At 36.5% G+C, this 18,964-nt stretch overlaps 1 protein-coding gene across 4 annotated transcripts; it reads right to left on the reverse strand.

Moving 5' to 3' along the window:
• Positions 1–201: 201 nt before the first annotated feature.
• On the reverse strand, positions 202–17,996 carry LOC109080569 (ASXL transcriptional regulator 2). 4 transcript variants are annotated; one of them, XM_042742654.1, is made up of 13 exons: positions 17,814–17,995; positions 14,634–14,716; positions 14,416–14,418; positions 13,120–13,228; positions 11,694–11,838; positions 10,094–10,212; positions 8,737–8,854; positions 8,433–8,573; positions 8,193–8,353; positions 8,004–8,100; positions 7,349–7,454; positions 6,353–6,989; positions 202–4,965 (listed from the first exon to the last, which is right to left on the reverse strand). In XM_042742654.1, the coding sequence occupies exons 1-13, from the start codon at positions 17,868–17,870 to the stop codon at positions 3,112–3,114; spliced, it is 3,630 nt and encodes a 1,209-aa protein (XP_042598588.1). In that variant the 5' UTR covers positions 17,871–17,995; the 3' UTR covers positions 202–3,111. The 4 variants fall into 4 exon arrangements, with proteins under 4 accessions (XP_042598588.1, XP_042598589.1, XP_042598590.1 ...); XM_042742655.1 differs by lacking the exon at positions 14,416–14,418; XM_042742657.1 differs by lacking the exons at positions 202–4,965; positions 7,349–7,454 and having other exon boundaries at positions 6,848–6,989; positions 17,814–17,996.
• Between the last annotated feature and the right edge of the window lie 968 nt (positions 17,997–18,964).

Below are 18,964 nucleotides of genomic sequence, written 5' to 3' on the forward strand. Positions count from 1 at the left end.
GTCAAAATTTAACAAATTTGCATTGAAAAAATCTGTTGAATCACATTGGAATTAAATGAATTGGTTACAAATAAAAACTTTTAAGTGAACATTTGTGCTCTTGAGATTTTAATATGTAGTAAAAGCGATACATCATTGGTATTGTTCCTTAATGTTTAAATAACTAAAAACAAGAAATTAAAAAATAATGCATCAATGCAATCGTTTTACTGTATTTTATTCATATTGTTTCTTGATAAAATACACTTTGCTTACAAGTGCAGATTACAATGACTATATTACATTCACCTTTATTTTACATTAAAAAAATTGACTTTTAAAACATAAAATAACACACACTGTGGAAGCCACTCTAAAGTTCTGGAATAGCAACAGCTCGTAACATTTCAGGGTTCCGCAGGGGGAACATTGCCTCGTTAATTAAAAATCCAAGTGTTTTGTAAAATGTCACAGGCGTATAAGGTTGGCGATAGAGGCAGTGGTAAGTCATGCGTTGCAGCTCTATCAAAGGAAATGAAAGCAGTAAATAACCAACAACAGTCAAACGCTGCTGTTTAGCTCTGACAAATTAAAACATTTTCAAGAACTGGAAGTTAACCCAAGCATCATTTGTTTTTGTTTTTATTCAAATCAGATCGAAGGCCTGATATAAAGTACAATGGAGGTATCACAGTTATATTCTATGAGTCTCTTGTATGTTTAAATGCTGCATATGTATATGTACTGTATATATATGTAAATGAAAGCAACAGTTTGATAAAAGTCAATGAAAGCCAGTTACATAGAAACAACCTCACACTCAAAGACATTCAGCACGACCCAACCACCACGCTAGATAATTTTATTCATACAACACAAACACTATAACCTGATGGATTTTTTTTTTCTGTAAAAAGCTAGACTTTCAGTAATCAATAAAGTGAGCTGCAAGTTTCACACAGATATTATTAGTCAATTAAAAATCCACTGTGAGGACACATCAATTCATCGCAGGCAAAACTAGCCACACAAAAACATCAACAAGGGCCCTGGTACGATAAAAATTGTGTAAAAAGTTTATGTACACCTTAGACACAGGTATACCAAAATGAGACAGCCAATATAAAGATATAGTAAATACCCTGTTTCTTAAACATTTTGTAAATAGATTTCTTTTTATTAAAATATATTACTTAAAATATATTACTTTGCTTAACTAGACAAGACATTACAAACAAAATCTGATTATCTAGTCCCCATAAATCGACTTTGGTATATTACCAAGCAAATCCTATCTAAAATTATTTTACATTTCTATTGCCTGGAAGGCAGATGATTAAAAAAAAAGCCTAATTCAAAGACGCAACATGTTTTTTTCTAACATACATAGAACTATTGGTATCAAAATGTATCCGTTTAGCAGGACAGAAACTGAGCCACGACATTTAATGTTGAAACATGATTAAAATGATGATGTGCTGGACAGTATTTCACAATTAAAAACCTTTAGTTCTCAGAGACAATCGGATATGTTTAGGCAAGATGCTTTGTAGAAATTTTTGTACATCTAAAAGAAAGTCAGTATTTACAATACTAAACAAAACAACAACAAAAAATCTTCTTTAAATCTCCCTTCTGAGTGTTTAACTTCATTGCTCATAATAGTTTTGCTGTTGATACTCTGCATTATTTTCCTATCCCCAAAAACAAAGGTTACAGAGAGTATTCCAATTAGAGGCAATGTCGCTGGTGTGTCATAAAGAACTTAAATGATTCGACACGGGCTATTGAAATGATTAAGACCTGGTTTTGCTCCTGAGAGGGTACATTAGATTGTTTAAGAAGTGCTTTAATTCTTACAAATCATCTTTTTTTTAGAGCAAAGACATTTTCTGAACATAAAAAAGGGCAACCCTAATAAATCCATTTTTTTCTGAAGAAAATGAGATGTAAGGGACTAATGCTCTTGATTTAATAAATATTGTAAATATACAAATTATTGCCATTATCAGTATAAACCTGTTCTTACATTCTTCTCTTATTTAAAACCCATGATCTAAGAGAAGTGCTAGCCTGTTAACATATTTGACAAAACTCCCTTCTTTCCCGTAAATAACTTTGAACAGTACCATATAAACCTAGTAACAAGGCAGGTTAATGTATTAGGTTTACATATTCACAGTAATTCTGCAGTAACTGGTATTTCAGTTGTGTGGTTCTTTGCTTGTGTCACAAAGGCTTAAACTAACCAACAAATAGCTTTACAGGAAATGCAAAGACTAAATGTTGATGTTATCGGTTTCTAATCCAGCAAACTAGTGTGAATTATGCGTACAAGATCCGAAATTTGAAGGGTGGAGGAGGGGAATCATGATTTTTAACATCTACAAAAATAGTAGTATATTCATTTCGATTTCTAAGATTATATTAAAAAAATAGAACAGAAATAGAACAAGGCTTAAATATTGCCACTATTCAATATTGAGTCTTGAGTCTAAAACAAGGTGCTCAATGAATGAGAGGAAGTATTACTCGGCATTTCATACCTCATCTTTTAGCGTGTTATTTGTTTGTGCTGTAAAGAAAAACAAAGGGGCGAATTCACTAAACAGTTGCGCGCAAAAGCCTACGGCGTCTTCATTAGCATCCACAATCCAGTTTAACCAGGCGCATAAAGGGCTGAAACGCAAATGATTGAGAAAAGAATGGGTACATATCCAGACATACAGTGTAGTCGAGCACTTTCGGCATTTTAAAGAGCCGACTCAAAGTCTGGATTGCATTAGTGCAGCCAAACCGAACAGGCCCAGTAAAGCATGCCAGATAAAGGTAGTCTGCTGCATTCGCCACAACTAAGTACTCAGAACTGACTTGCTGGTCATGTTACCTGATTTGCATATAACTCCTGTATATATCATCTGCTAAAACAAAGCAGAAGGTACGTGCAAATAAACAGCACTATTAGCGGGCGCAGTTCATTCTTAGTGAATTCCCCCCATACAACACAACTGCTTGCCTCTCAAATGACAATGGATACATGAACACTGCTGTACTGTCGTAACATTTCTGTTACCCTCACTGCAGTGATTGCTTCTTTTTGAATGAACAAGTTGCAGTTTATCCTCTTGACCATTATCGTACCACCAAACACGAGACACATAGTTTGGATGGACCAATGCAGTCATCATGACAGAATGCGCCACATCCCTTGCACATAATCATGGCCTTCAGCCGGCAGTAGCACTTTGATTGAACGTCCTCTATCCCAGAGGTTTCTATGAAGGCTTGCTCAGGTGAGGTCTCACCCTGACTGTTCTGATCCAGTAGGTGACCGGCAGGTATGGCAGTGACGGTGACGGAAAAAGACATCATACCTCCAGCAGCCGTTTCACCATCACCGCTGCAGGACACAGTGGGAGAAGTTGGAGTGTCAGCCATGCTGTGGTTCAGTGCGTGAGGGACAGACATGCTGATAGTGCCACCATACTGAGGTCCATTATGGGCTTTCTGAGACAAGAACGTGCGCTGGTGATAGTCCCCTAACTGATATGGCTCCGTTTTACCCTGTATACTGCTGCACATATCAAGCTGCGCTCTTGAGCATGTTTCTTTGGTTCTAATAGAAATGCTGCCTTCGTCTTTGCTGGACAAACAACTCAGGGATGGAGATTCAGACTTTATATCAGAGCAGGATTGGGGGGGCAAACCATCATCTGGTTTATTTATGACACATCCCTGCTGTTCCACTTTGACCCTTGGGAAATTCGGGTGAAGGGTAAGTGTATCCGTCTTCTCTTTCACACTCTCCTCTGCTTCAATTTTCTCCTTCTTCAGGTTAGGGAGGGCAGAGCCTGTATTACTACTTAGGTGGGGCCGTTTGCTGCTCTCGGATCCCCTACCATATGTGGACACGTTGAGGAGGTAGTGTCCTGTCATGGCTGGCTTGGATACCCTTTTCCGTCCAAAGATGCCTAGATGGATATTCTGGTCATAGTTATCCTCAAGGTGACCTAACAGACAGGACTGGAATTGGGAGTTGGAGCTGGTGTTCTTCTGCTCACATTTGTGCCCTAGTGGATGGAGCATCTGGTCCTGAGTATCAACTTTTACCAACTTGTCCACACTTCTGACTTGCATGCCAAAAGGAATTTGGTTCTCAAGTTTGTTGGCATCTTCTTGGTTTTTTGAGCTATCTTTTTTCAACCCAGCAGTGGTGGTTCCAAGATTCCCTTTATCTCTGGAAGAAATGGCCACAGATTGAACCTCCATCTTGGCTAGTGGCTTTGGCAGGATCTTTTCTAAGGGAACCTCTTTACCTTGAAGAAGCTGGGTGACCAGAGGATTATTTGCTGGGATTGAAGAGCTAGGCTTGGTGACTGATGCTCCTGAAAAAGGTGTTTGCTGTGGTCTCTGGTTTTGTGCAACTGTGTTCGAGACAGTCACGTTTCCTGAATGACATGAAGGTGCTAGAGACCCCGCAGGACTGAGGAGGTTATGCTGATCCTTGCTCGTTGGGTTCAACATACACCCAGTGGTTTGCAACCCCATCGAAGAGCGATTATCTTTTAAAAAACCCTGGCTTGCACTGAAGGACTGGCTTGGATGTCCAGTGGAACCTGAGGAAGGAGAGGTTTGTGAGAGAGTCACTGTGCCTTCAGGAGCTGGAGATCCAGAGTTTAGCTTTATAGGCGACACAGATTGACTTCTGCTGCTTGCTGGTGAAAAATCTTCTAACATGGACCGAGCTGGAGAGGGTGTTGAGGTACCTCCGACTGAGCCAGTTCCCACTGAGGAAGACAACCCGGCTGCTGCTGCTGCAGCACGCTGTGCACGTGCTAACTGGGCTTTTGCCTTGATGTCAGCTAGAGTGCGAGCACCGGTGCGACCGGGTCGAATGCTAGGGGGTGTCAACGGAACGGGAACCGGAGTCCTTGGAGATACCTGCTCAGTAGATGCAGGGGCAGAGGCAATTCTTGACACTGGGATCTGCAAAGAAAGAGTTTGAGAGTTTCTATGAGAGTGAAAATTCCACTGAGCGTAGTATTTAATGTCAAAAAATGAATATAGTGCAGCAAAAAAACAACTTTTTGATTTTCTACAGTTCTTTGTACAGAAAAATTCCCTACACTCTTAAAAATAAAGGTGCTTAAAAGGTTCTTCACATAGAATAACCATGTCTGGTTCCACAAAGAACCATTCAGTCAAAGTTTCTTTAAAGACCCATCTCTTTCTTACCTTTTTATAATCTGAAGAACCTTCTTTCCCCACAAAGAACACTTTGTGAAACAGAAAGTTTCTTCAGATGTTAAAGGTTCTTTATGGAACCATTTAGACAAAAAGGTTCTTCTATGGCAATGGTGTACTACAATATTAGGGTGCTTTGAGTGGTTGCCTGGGCATTGCTATGTGGTTGCTAAAGGATTCTGAGTGTTTTTAACATGCCTAGGTGATTGCTAGAGTGTTCTGGTTGTATACAAGTCTGATTGCTTAGAAAAGCGATAGCAAATCCTCTCCTCAACAACTCACACAATATAACAGCCACACATACATCAATCATATAGGTACTGTAGTACAAACGACACGCAACATCATGTCTACACTGGGTTTGACCATTGCCAACAGGTTAAAGGTGTCTACATTGGAAACATCAAAGCAACCATTCCAAATCCGATTATCATTCATGTCGGAAATAGCACAAATGATTCTAATGGGTTCTGATGAATCGCATTACTCTCATCTGGCGTAGACTGGGTGTGGAACACTGTTTAATACTTAAAGCGATAGTTCATTCAAAAATGAAAGTTCTGTCATTAATTACTCAACCTCATATCGTCCCAAACCCATAAGACCTTCATTCATCTTCAGAACACAAATTAAGATTTTTCTGATGAAATCCGAGAGCTTTTTGACCCTGCATAGACAGCAACGCTACTGACATGTTCAAGGCCCAGAAAGGTAGTAAGGACAATGTTTAAAAAGTCCATGTGACGTTCTACGTCAGAACACTGGCTCCTGTGTCAGCAGCACCACACACTTGTCGTGGTACTCTTATGAATGCGCAGTGAAGACTGACACGGAAGACAAGAAATTATTGAATAAGTCGTTATTTTTGCATTCTTTGCCCACAAAAAGTATTCTCGTGCGTTCATAAAATTAGGGTTGAACCACTGATGTCACATGGACTATTTTAACAATGTCCTTAATAAATTTCTGAGCCTTAAACCTGGTAGTTGCTCTCCTAATTAATACCTTAATTTGTGTTCTGAAGATGAACAAAAGTCTTACAGGTTTGAAACAACAGAATTTCGATTTTTGTGTGAACTATCCATTTAAGGCTAGGGTATTGTTCAAATGAAAGAATCCTAAAACTTACTTTGAGAGGAGGTACTCTTTGTTGTACTTTTTCTTTAGCTGTCACTGTGGATGACGCTTCTGATGAAGTGACACGGGGCTTCTTCTCTGTTCTGAGCTCTGTATCCTGTTCATCAGAGACTTTTCTTTTTAGAGGCTCAGATGTGGCAGCAGTTACTGGAGATCCAGCCTTATTCCTTTCCATTACGGTTTGTCCAGCCTCACCAACGGGACTTTCATCTTTAGGGGTGTGTGTCTCGTTTCCTTTCAAACAGGTGACCACTGCTTCCAAAGGAGATGCTGGGGACTTACATGTGATCTCATTTTCCAGTGCTTTTTCACTGTCAGGTTTGGGCTCCACTCCTTTTTGAACAGAGGACTCCGGAATCAGTTCTTCCTGTGCATCCTTTCTCGTGTCTAAGGATAAATGTAATTGCTCTGGAGCAGGAGGTTTGACCGGCTCTTCAGTTGAGACATGTGTTACAGTTGATTTCACATCTCTGGATCTCAACTCCATGTGGATGACCTCTGTCACGGGGTTTACCCTCTGAGACTCTTTGACAGTATCTGGCTTTTCTGATAGGACTGTGCTTTTAGCTGGTTCAGGAACACTCCTATCCTCTGTCAGCTCTCTGGATTCCTCTATACTCAGTCCAGATCTGAAATTACAAGCAAGAAGAGACAGAATATTAGAAAAAAGGACCTCAAAAACAAAACATCACCTATGATACAATAATCTAGTGAACCACCAACCAATTTTCCATCAATTTTCAGGCTTCAGGGGATGCAATCCTGCTCCTGGAGGGCCACATTATGTCACAGTTTAGCCCTAATTAAGCAAACCTAAACCAGCTAATCAATGTCTTCAGGATCACTAGAAACTTAGATGTGTTGGAGCTAAACTCTGCAAAAAAAAAAGAAAGAGAAAATGGCCCTCCAGAATAGGACACCCCTGAACTAGACCATACTCTCTGATTTTCTTTTTCAGTATTTCCATGAGGCTTGGTGGCTGACTTACTGTTCACCATAGTAGCTCTCAAAGAAATGCTCCTTCCAAAGCTCCACTTTCTTTTCCTTCTCGATTTCTTGCCGCATTCTCAGTCTCAGCTCTGGTGTGAACTCACCTGAGAATACAGCCTTGCATATGTCACACAAATATTGAAGATAAATTTATTTATAGCACAACTAAGGAACTTTTTTCCGCTGCAAAATGTTTACCTTACTTATATATATATATATATATATATATATATATATATATATATATATATATATATATATATATATATATATATATATATATATATATATATATAAAAATGTATAGTTCCTCTGGAATTTTTTTTTAAGATTAGGTAAATTCAAATGACTCTTGCAATATTGGAAGCTTAGAAAAATCAGTATTTTTCTACAGGACACTGCCTCCTCATGGTGTCTACACTGAGATAATTTTATTTCTGTAGCCCCTGTATTATTGGACACTTTCGATTGCAGAATAAACTGGGTGACAAGTACACCTCCACATACAGTCTATTTTATATACTTTTTCAGTATATTTGCTTCTGTGTTATGTTGCATCAACACTGATATTTTCACCTAAATTTTAATAACCAATGCTGTTCAAGAGCAATGCCAGCAATGCTACTTTTAAATCATTGAGGACAACAACTGACCCTCTGACAACCTCTCCTTCCAAGATTGTGCTGCTGATGTGAAGAACTCATTGTTCAAGGCAGAGCTGGTCACCTTCAGTGCACCATCCATACTAGCCTGCAAAGAATTATCAATAACAATCAGAGATTCATGATCCACAAAATCATATGGTATGTTCAACACCGCAGGGTCCTTTTGTGTTTCACTACCTGCTGGTCAACCTCTGGCAGCATCTTAAGAAGCTTCTGTTGACACTCTGTAGGCAGCATTGAGAACGTGTGCTTGTTGATGAGCGCTCGCAGGTTGGTGTTGACAAGGATGGAATCTGGTGTCTCGACATCTATCTCACACTTGGTACGCCTCAGTTGTCCTGAAAATCCAAGGCTGGTGGATCAGTTACGGCATCTCATGTGCTGACACGAATTACAGTGATCTGTGAAGATACTCACTGGCACTGAGCCTACCGGTGCGCTGAGACACCTTCCGGGCCCCGGTCGTGTGGCACACATCTGCTTTGATGGAGGAGGACGAGCTGGAGGTAGAGTTCTGTGGACTGGCAGGGCAGCGCTCTGTCTGTTTCAGCTCCCAAGCTAGAGCAAACAGAGACATTCTGTTTAATATGTATTTTGCATTTATATGAGCAGTCAAAAATTACATTGGACACAACTAAAGAGCAGGCTTTAATTTGATTCAAACTGACATACTGTATGTATGTACAGTATTTGAAGGAGTATGTATGTTGCATGTATGTACAGGATTTGGAGGAGTCGTGAGTCATGTCTTTGACAGTCTTGAGGAGCAGTCGTGGGCTGGAGGCGTTGGAGATTCCACATTGCCGCCGTTGATTCCTCTGCTGCTGCTGTTTCAGTGCCTATGAATGAAATATGACAAAAAACGAGAATGTCTATAAACCCACAGCTTACGTAACATAGGTTACTGCTGTGTTGCAAACAGAGAGCACGGGGGTCTCAATTGCTTAAGGTTTAAACAGTGGTTAATATCACAGCAGGTCAGGGCGGTATGACAGTGTATATTGTGCAACAGCAGAACTGTGTAATTCAATAAAGATTGTAATGGTAGATATATCCATGTGGTATCAGTAATGCTTCAAGGGACGGTTCACCAAAAAATTAAACACAAATTAAGATATTTTTGATGAAATCTGAGAGCATTCTGAGCCTCCATAAATAGCAACTACACTGAGACACATTTCAAAGCTCAGAAAGGTGGTAAGGACATCGTTAAAATAGTCCATGTGAAAACCTGAATTTTATGAAGCTACAAGAATAAATACTTTTTGTACGCAAATAAAAAACAAAACAAATTGACTTTATTCAACATTTTTTTCTTCAACACACATTCACAACAGTATCACAACCATAGACTGTATAAAAACATGGACGTAGTGTCCGTGTTGTCACCCGTAGATTCCTGAAGAGCGTTTTTGAAGTTTAAAGTGGGCAGAGTGGGCCATCGCCATATTGGCTGCGCGTCACCGCGTGTCACTCCTGGATCATCGAAAATGGGCAAAAAGGCGGGAGCTGGATGCTGAAACCATGCCCACCTAGCGACGGCAGTGTCAGCAGCTGCAATCCACCTGTCACTCAAGTGGCCACGCCCTTAATTATGCAGAACTTTAAGGCTTAATATAATTTAAACGGATGAGTTCTAAAAAAATTCACCCCCCTCACAGTTGTCATGAAGGGCAAAATTAGCTATATAGACCAAAATAATTTTTTGAACCAGGCTGTAAACAGGTTTTTTTTCTGCTGTAAAGTTGGGCTTTTTAACATGGAGAGTCTTATTAGCTTCACGAGAGAGAGCGTGAGGTTGCCGTTTGATCACGACGCACTACCTTTACTATCTTTCTGGGCCATGAACGTGGTAGTTCCTTAATTTGTGTTCCGAAGATGAACGAAGGTCTTGCAGGTTTGGAACGACACGAGGTTGAGTAATTAATGACAGAATTTTCATTTTTGGGTGAACTATACCTTGAAGCATTACTGATACCACATGGATATATCTACCATGGTATATTAAATAAGTTATTCAGTATTTATTATTTATAACCTAATAAATAAGCAGAAATAATAAGTGTAGGTGGCAGTACCTGTTTGAGGGCCTTCTTGCTGTGTTTCTGTGATGGGGATATGAGTTTGCTGTTGGAGACTGACGGAGATGAACAGCGAGACTGTGGGGAGGATGGCTGAGATTGCAGTTTTGCTGGCACTGAGAATGATAGGAAAGCAATACATTAGTTGCATGTTTGCACATCAATACCACAAACACAGTTATACTCGCACACAATTGAACCGGCATATGCATAATTAGTCTATATTCTGAAATTTTTAAAAATATTTAAAAAAAAGCATTCAAATATATTTTTTTCTTAGTGTGTTTTTATTATTAAAAAAAGTTTTTAAATTGCACTTGGAAATTATGTTGCTTTTATGTTGTTCCGTGATAATCATAAATTTATAAATAAGCTTTTTTAACTTTCCTTTTTGACATATTTAAATCTGCAGAATTCACAACAAATGTTTGAGTCTGCAAGATATTTATATATTTAGCGAATGTAATATGTAGTGGCAACACAACTAAAAACAACCATGTACTGAGATCAGAACCTAAGCCGTAAAAATGAAAACACAATGTGTTTCACTGTAATATAACTCTACAGTCAGCCAAGCACATTTTTAAAGGATGGGTGTTTTTAAAAAGACAAACACTTAATAAAACTAACTTTCATAAACAACATGCTGCTAAAGCAATAATTATTTCCTGGTTTGGTCTCACAGTAATCTTCATTTTCTTAATCCACGGCTTTATTTAGATGAAAGTCTTACTTACAGTACTTGGTTCTGCATGAATTCACTCTGTTAGAGTGCATTATTCTCAAATAGTTCGTTTCTACAAGAAGAATTGAGGTAAAACCTACATTTGTTCAGTTAGCGTCGTACTACTTTCTCATATATATGAGGAAGTGGTATCAAAAAAAAAAAGAGTTGAATTTCCTGTTCAAAGGGTGTTTTGCATTCAAAGAATATTTTGACTTGAACTGGGCAAACCTAAACTTCAATGTGATGACATTTATACATATCAGCGTATGAGTTACACATTTATGGTTCAGAATGTAATCTGCATACTCCGTCCCACAACAGATGAGAGACTGGAGAAAAGATTTGCCATCACAAAAAAAAAAAAAAAAAAAAGTTACATTTGAAAGCATATTAAAATAGAAAACTATTCATTTAGATTGTTAAATGTTCACAACATTACCTTTTTACTGTATATTTGCACAAAAAAAAAAAAAAATGCAGCCTTGGTGAGCAAAAGCGAGTTATTTAACTAACAACACACCACTGCTTATAAAATATCTATATAATCGTGTATTATACAAAAAAAAAAAATCAATAATATAATTTCAAAACTTACCAACCCCAAACATTTGAATGGTAGAGTATAATGCGTTTAAGTAAGAGATGATCTGTTAAATGTTAAAACCCAGTTTAATATACAGACACAAGCTGTCTGTATGTTAATTCCTCCCAGTAGCACTTTGGTGATTTCATTGCTCAGGTGGAGTGTTCAGGAAACCTGTTTGAACATTATTATGAATTCAGTTCTATTTGGTGACACTAGGGATGAAAACATTGCACACTCCAGCTCTAATTATGGCTATACAATACATAATTCATAAAATGTGGTACCTCTCCTCTTCCACCTTCCTCTGCGTCCATCTTTGCTGTAGGTAGTGGTGCTGGTATTTTCTGTGCATCGGGTATCAGACATGTTATCACTGCTGTCCTCTGAAGCATCTTCTGACAGTTCCTTCACCACGTCTCCAATGTCTTTCTGCTCACATACAAACACAAACCATACACATCACATGCACAACCCTAATTTCCATTAAAACAGCTCATTTGAATCTGATCAAACAGTTCATGTTAATTAATACATTTAATAGATGATTGGGAGAATTGGGGCCTGTTATGGGAACAACAAGCATTGATTATAACAGTGGTATGGTAAATATTCATATCAGTCAGCAGAACTGTATGAACAAATCAAAGCAATAGAAACCCCACATTTATATTTACTTTTCATTCAAGGAAGACATGTTAGCAGCAGTATATAGTTTATTAATGTGTGTTCACTTTTTCAGCACCATTGGTTCTGGAAGCATTTTTTCCACTCATTTTTCCAGTTAGGATTTTTAAAAATGCTCTGTTAAAAAATTATAAGCCATAAAACAAGCAAACCAGCTATGAGGTGAACCACGGCACTACAAACTTTTATTTGAAGCCAAAAAGTATTTGAAAGTCCAAAAAAAGAAAAAATTGTGTACCTAACATCTTTAGTGAAGGAAAAAACTACAATCCCAAGAAATATAAAAAATGACAATCAAATTAAAAACAATGGTGAAAACAATATATTTTATGTTTTGATTATATATATATATTCATATATTCATGTATATATATTAGTGCTGTCAAACGATTAATCGCAATTAATCATATCCAAAATAAAAGTTTTTGTTTACGTGTGGTATACTGTGTATATTTATTATGTATATATAAATACACACTCGTACAGTATATATTTTGAAAATATATGTATTTATATGTATATATTTATATAATTTATATTATATATAAATATATTTAATACACAAATGTAACTTTTTTTTATGCATATCTTTTTTTGGCATAATTTGCTCACTGTGACTCTGATTGGATGAATTTTGTGCACGGCATTATGGGTAATGTAGTTTTTTTTTTTTTTTTTTTTTTTACAACAAATTATGCCGTTAAACATGATTATTTTAAACACAAGTTGAAATAATATGAATAGATGGCTTAAACAAAAGCATACAGAGTAATAACCTTGGAGCTCATAACAGCTCTGTCTTTAAAGGTTTACAATTTACTGTTAAAAATCACTTTCCTTAAGGGGAAAATTGAGTTTTATGGAGTTTTTACTGTACTTCCAGAACCCAACTGCTGCACTCTGTGTAATTCATCTCTCTGCAATCGAATCTAACACCATGCTGAGCTACAGGAATTCTGTTCATGTAAGAAACATTTATTTTGTGAGAGTTGCTGTGAGATTCTGGTTATGGTTAAGTATGTTTACCTTCAGTGTATAGACTCCCATTTTTCCGGGGACCTTGTAGAAGATCCCTTCCTCTCCACGTGAGTTTGTATGGAGCATGGCATTGAGACAGGCAAGAGGTGACGTTCCACTGGAATAAAAAACAAAACAGCTGATTCAATCAATCACTGTCTTCACACAACTGAAAAGCTGCAACAAAGATCACGGTTCAGTGGTTGTATTCCAGATATTTGTGTGTCAAAATAAATTTATATAAAGTAAAATTATTTTATTTAAAAATACTGAAAACATGCAACATTATGTCTGAATGACTGAATATGGCTAAAAAAAAATGACAAAAAGGCTTTTTTTCTTGGCATAAACATATTAAAAGTGTTATTTGCAATTTGTCTTCCATTTCTAACTGTGCAACACAATGCAAAATAAACAAAATGCACGTGAATTATACTATACTACAAACATTTCTATATAATATTTTAATATACATCCTTTGCTACCGACTGAGGAGAAATTGTCAAGGCACATAATATACACAGACATTAAAATTCAGTACTTTAATACAATCTTTCAAAGAAAATATAAAGTAAATTTAAAGCCAAAAATAAATAAATAACTTAAGTAAACTGTAGTTTGTATGTAAAAGGAAGCTCTTTTTATTATTATTATTATTTATATACTATTATAGTTGTTTTAATAATATTTAAAATATATATATATATATTTTAACTAGCTATTATTTTTATATTTCTAGTTTTGTTTTTACTATTTAGGTTAAATATGTTTTTATTTATATTCAGTTTTGATTTAGTTTAGACTGTTCAGTTTTAGTTTTTATTTACTTGCAGTTAGTGATTTAGTGCTTGAACTTATTTCAGTTCGTTGTTTTTATACAACAATTTTTCATTTTCAGTTTTTCATCTTATTTCATGTCAACTTTATTTCAAGGAACAAAAGTGACTTAAATTTTCTAAATTTTATTTTGTACTATTTGTCTTCTCAAGAAAACTTCTGATTAGTTTTAATCTACAGTATTTCAAAAAATAATCGCAGTGATAATAAAACAGGCTTTTTAAGGAGGTTACATTTATTTAGTATAGCTATTATGTAGCATCTTCAACAGAGCAAATCTGGCAGAAGCACAACAAGCCACTAGCCATTTCGGAGGACAAGCACTATGGTCAAAGCCACGGTCATTAGGTCCTCTTGGGAGTCCCTCTGCATGCTGTGTCAACTGGGGACATGTTAATAACATGCATAGGGCTTGGCTAATGGATTTACGTTAGTTGGAGGAGAGGATGTACTACTGTATAATCTTACCTTCTGGAAGACAACAGAGAAATTAAATAAAAACAAAAAAAGAGATATGTAAAAGATGTAAAAGAGTTAAATTAGATATGTGGCCACAAAAAAAATACAATAAATAAAACCGAAAATACATATGATGTGGTACAGTTCAGGGGCAACCTGCACAATCTGTAGTAAAGTGTGTGTGATAAAGAAATTGCTATTTTAATAAAAAGAAAAAATGACCTCACCTTATCTCCTTCAGCCTTTCTCTCTGAATCACTTGCAGGATCTCTTTATGACTCATCGGTGTGTTGGGGTACTTCTCAAGCACCTGTGAACAGTATTACGGAAACAAGTGAACAATTCAGCAGTGACTCAGCCGCAGAAAGAATGAATTCCATCTGATGGTCAGTTAAAAAAGGAGGTTTGGTTAAACAGTAATGACTTCGAATTCTATCATTAGTTGACCTCACCGAAGCAGACAACCCTCTCTGAAACTGACCTACTTCTGAATGGGTCAGAGAAACATGTAAGTTTGGATGAGAGAGTTACATTCAAAAGTGGTTGTGCTTCGAGAGTTTGGGAGACGCAAACGGACTCCAGACATTCCAAGTGATCTGTGGCTTTTAGCCACACATGAAGTCAGCTGCTGGATGGAGGCCCAAGAGCTGCTTCACCCCTGCTGTGTCACACTGATGATGTGATCTCACGTCCTGAATACATTTCAGTCATCCTTAACTTTGGTCAGGAAAGTACATTTATTCATCCATGCATTTGCTTACAGATTCTTAGACACAAGGCACATTCAAAGGCATCACAATGTATCTGTAAACCTGTGATATTTTATTACTATTGATGTACTACTATAGATTTTATTTTATTTTTTGTTTTCAATTTAATATTAGATACAGTTTCAGTCATTTTGTTGTGTTTTGTCATTTAAGTTTTTTTTTTTTATTTTAGTACCTCAATTTAAATTAAATGAAAAATAAGAAATATTGGCTTGGCAACCAGTTTAAATAAAATAAGTTTAACTTTTTTAATGTTTTATTTGATTTCAAATGATGATTTTTTTTTATGGTTTTAGTTATAGTTAGCAATAATTGGACTCTTCAGTCACTCTTACAAATCTATGAATTTCACCATCTGCAATTAAATGTTTCTCAGAAACAACTTTTCATTTCTGAGACCTTTTTTTGCATAGCAGGTAGATGTATGAACCCAGTTCCAAGTTCACACAAGTTTTTTTTTTTTATTATTATTATTTTATTAATGCTTTTTAATAGGGTTTGATATGTGTTATTTAATGCAAAGACACACATGCATTTTAGGGTTCCATTGAAAGATTCCATTTATCTTTTGTGGCCATTGTATTGAGTTTTATTATAGTAAAGTGTATTATAATACGTAAGAAATAGCAGATATTAAGGCAAAACGCTACCATGGTACACCTACACGTCTGTATTTTCCCCATAAGCCTCTTTTGTATAGTACATAGATCAGTTTGAAATGGAAAAATGCCCACCAGTGACAGCTATTAGTCTGTGTGCTTTATTTTTTACTAATAATGGAAGATCTGACTCATACCCTCAAATGAGTTCTTACGAACAGTTCCTTAAAAAATTGCTAAAAACAAAACAGTTTCAGAGGTTCTTTATGTTGTAAAACCTTTGTAGGCTCATGCTTTTTTTTTTTTTTTTTCAACTGAAGTCAAGATGAAAAGGAAGTAGCAACGGCTCTGTTGTTCTGTATTGTGATTTATATATCTGAGTGCAATGGATTACTGAAATAGAAAAACCAAGTGGAGACTTACACCACATACTAATAACAGAAAAGATTTCCTTTGTGCTTTTTAAATGTTTTGTGTACAGGTGACAACATGGACAACATGGATCCGCGAAACTAAATGCTATATTATGTATGCCAGACCAGCAGTTGGCGATGGCACATTGTAAAAAAACACTACACACCTGCACACACACATACCTGTAACCTGAACACACAATACACATGCGAATGACGTTACCGTTTTTATAAATTTGCATTTTTGTAGTTTAGACTGAGATGATAAGAGTATCCTTTTTAAAAACCTGCAGTTGAAATCTGTTTGATTTTTGAAGCCCCCAAACTGCCATTGTTGTGTAAATGAACAGCCAAAACGGTTCATAAATGTTTTTCCATTTTTAGTTGAAAACAATGCTGTGTAAATGATTGGACACGTGACGTCCTGCATACGTCACCAAAGAGAAGAAGGTTGTTTCTAGATCGAGTTGTTGTTGTTTTTTAATCTACTGTTGGTTGGTACGCTGTTATATTGTATATTTATTTGTTAATTGATTAATAAAAATAAAGAACAGTGAGTTATTATTACATTTTGATTGCACAAAGTCCAAATTTAACATATGCACGTATAAACTGTTCACAATAAGACATATAAAATGAATTTATAAAACAGATATGGATCAATTTCGACTTTAAGTTTTATTAAAATAGCTCATTTATTGTAATCTTCCAAGTTCAACATACTGCAAATCTGTTATAACGTAGCCTACTTTAAACGTTCTTTAATTACGAATAGACGCATGTGTGGGTGAGCTAATCACTTTCAGAGTTAAACACGTCCAAAAAATGTCTGATTCAGAAGAATTCGTAAATAAACGGATATTAAAAAGTCAGATTCTTGGTAAACCGATTCATTAAAAGATCCGACTGAAGATTGGTTCACAAGTCGGACTTCGCAAAACAGGTGCATAATCGGAAGCTGTAAATAAACGTGGGACTTGTTAGTTTGAAGACATACACTGTTCAGTTACAGTCTATCAACTTCGTATGCCGCATATGGCGCTAATTTAAGATATCCTACAAAAACATGGGCGCACAAAAGTAAACAAGCTGCGTCTGGCAAGCTCTCGGTGTCTAACGTTACCGACACAACATACTCGAGCGAGCAATGATTATGGTCTTTTACTGCAGAAAACACAGACGAATTCAAAATTACAGTAATATTGTTGTGTCCTCGAGAGGTTAATGGCAGTACTGGGTTGTTTATGCGGGTTTAGTTGTGCTAAGCTAACTGGCTAACCAGCGAAGTGTCACTAGTCTGTATAAGCGCGCTAAGCTGCCTTGCGCGAGCTAGCAACTGACACCAACGTCATGCTACAGACGCTTCATGCAATCACCACCCGGATCAAAAGTTCCCAAATGGTACGTAATTATGAAGAAAACCGTTTCATGCATGCATTATGTCACGGTTAGGCAGTGTATGGATCTAAATGCACTTTAACAACACCGACCGAGAACAGGCCCCGAAATGCACACGCAATACGTCGCCTACACCAGCGGGTCATGAACTCATAAACACAGTTGTACAAGTGGGAGCACAAGGCGAAAACAAGCTAAACAAACGCTCAAGAAGTCTCTGGTTTTACCGTTTTGGCGGCCTCTGCCCATGTCCTCCCCTTTTTCTTCTTCTGTCTTTCCCTCATGTCTGCGGTCGGTCGCGCAAAATCGACCTGAGTGCTGTAGAAAGTGTTGATGTTGCTTTAGTTACCGTGCAAGACCTGCCATCTCTGCCATATTGGGTTTTTACTGTAAGAGACTAATCATGTGACCCACTGGGAAACGTCATCTTACTGTACGATGACAGTTCAGGGGAAACCACCTACCTAAGGCTCGTCTGTCTCTGTCCATTGTTTTCATTGTATAAACGTTTCAAACTCTAAACCAGATACACACGCTTACTCATAGTATCAATCTAAAGTGTTTATTCCAGGCAAATGATAAGCGATGCATGTAACAGATGCTATTTATAATCGTGGACTTAAAACAAGAGCTTTATTTTCACAAGTTAGATTACAGTGCTCAATAGATGGATAATATATAAAAAGGATATAAGCTATATATTTACTTTTCAATGGATTTATGCCATTGCACTAAATAACAATACAAACCAAGTGGCATATTTTAATAGAAAAATGCAAGCAGACGTTTCAAGTAAACATTTCACAAAACTAGTTTCTGGAGTTCTGAATTCTTGTAAAACAACATTAACTGTATAGTCACACTTACTAGGGGAAATATGCACTCAAGCATTCAAAAGTGCTTATTTGCAAGGTAAAACAATTTATACATGAAATTAATAGCACTGTTGTTTAGCATTTATGTCATAAAACATATTGGGAGATCTGAAGACTCATAAGAATATTCATATTAGTCTTTAAAAAATATTCTACATAATGCAGGACGCCCCCTCATGACCGGTGCCATGTTAACACCACATAATTTTAAAATTATTTAATACAGTTACAACATTTTATAGGCTACAGCTATCCACTGTAATTATGACAGTGATATATTTACTACAGTGAATTCCTCTTACTGAGCTGTAGCCTACACTCAAACAAAAATAAACACAATTTGATTTAGGTGGCTTAGTCTAATTAATTTACTCTAGTGTGTTTAAATTAATCTTCTTTTATCAAACAAAATTTTTCTTATGTGGGAGAAACATAATTTTTTATTTTATTATTATTATTATTATTTTTTAAAATATTTAATTAATTTAATTCAAATCACATTT

The sequence above is a fragment of the Cyprinus carpio genome, chromosome B17 (genome assembly GCF_018340385.1).
Source record: "Cyprinus carpio isolate SPL01 chromosome B17, ASM1834038v1, whole genome shotgun sequence".
In the NCBI taxonomy this organism is placed as follows: domain Eukaryota; kingdom Metazoa; phylum Chordata; class Actinopteri; order Cypriniformes; family Cyprinidae; genus Cyprinus; species Cyprinus carpio.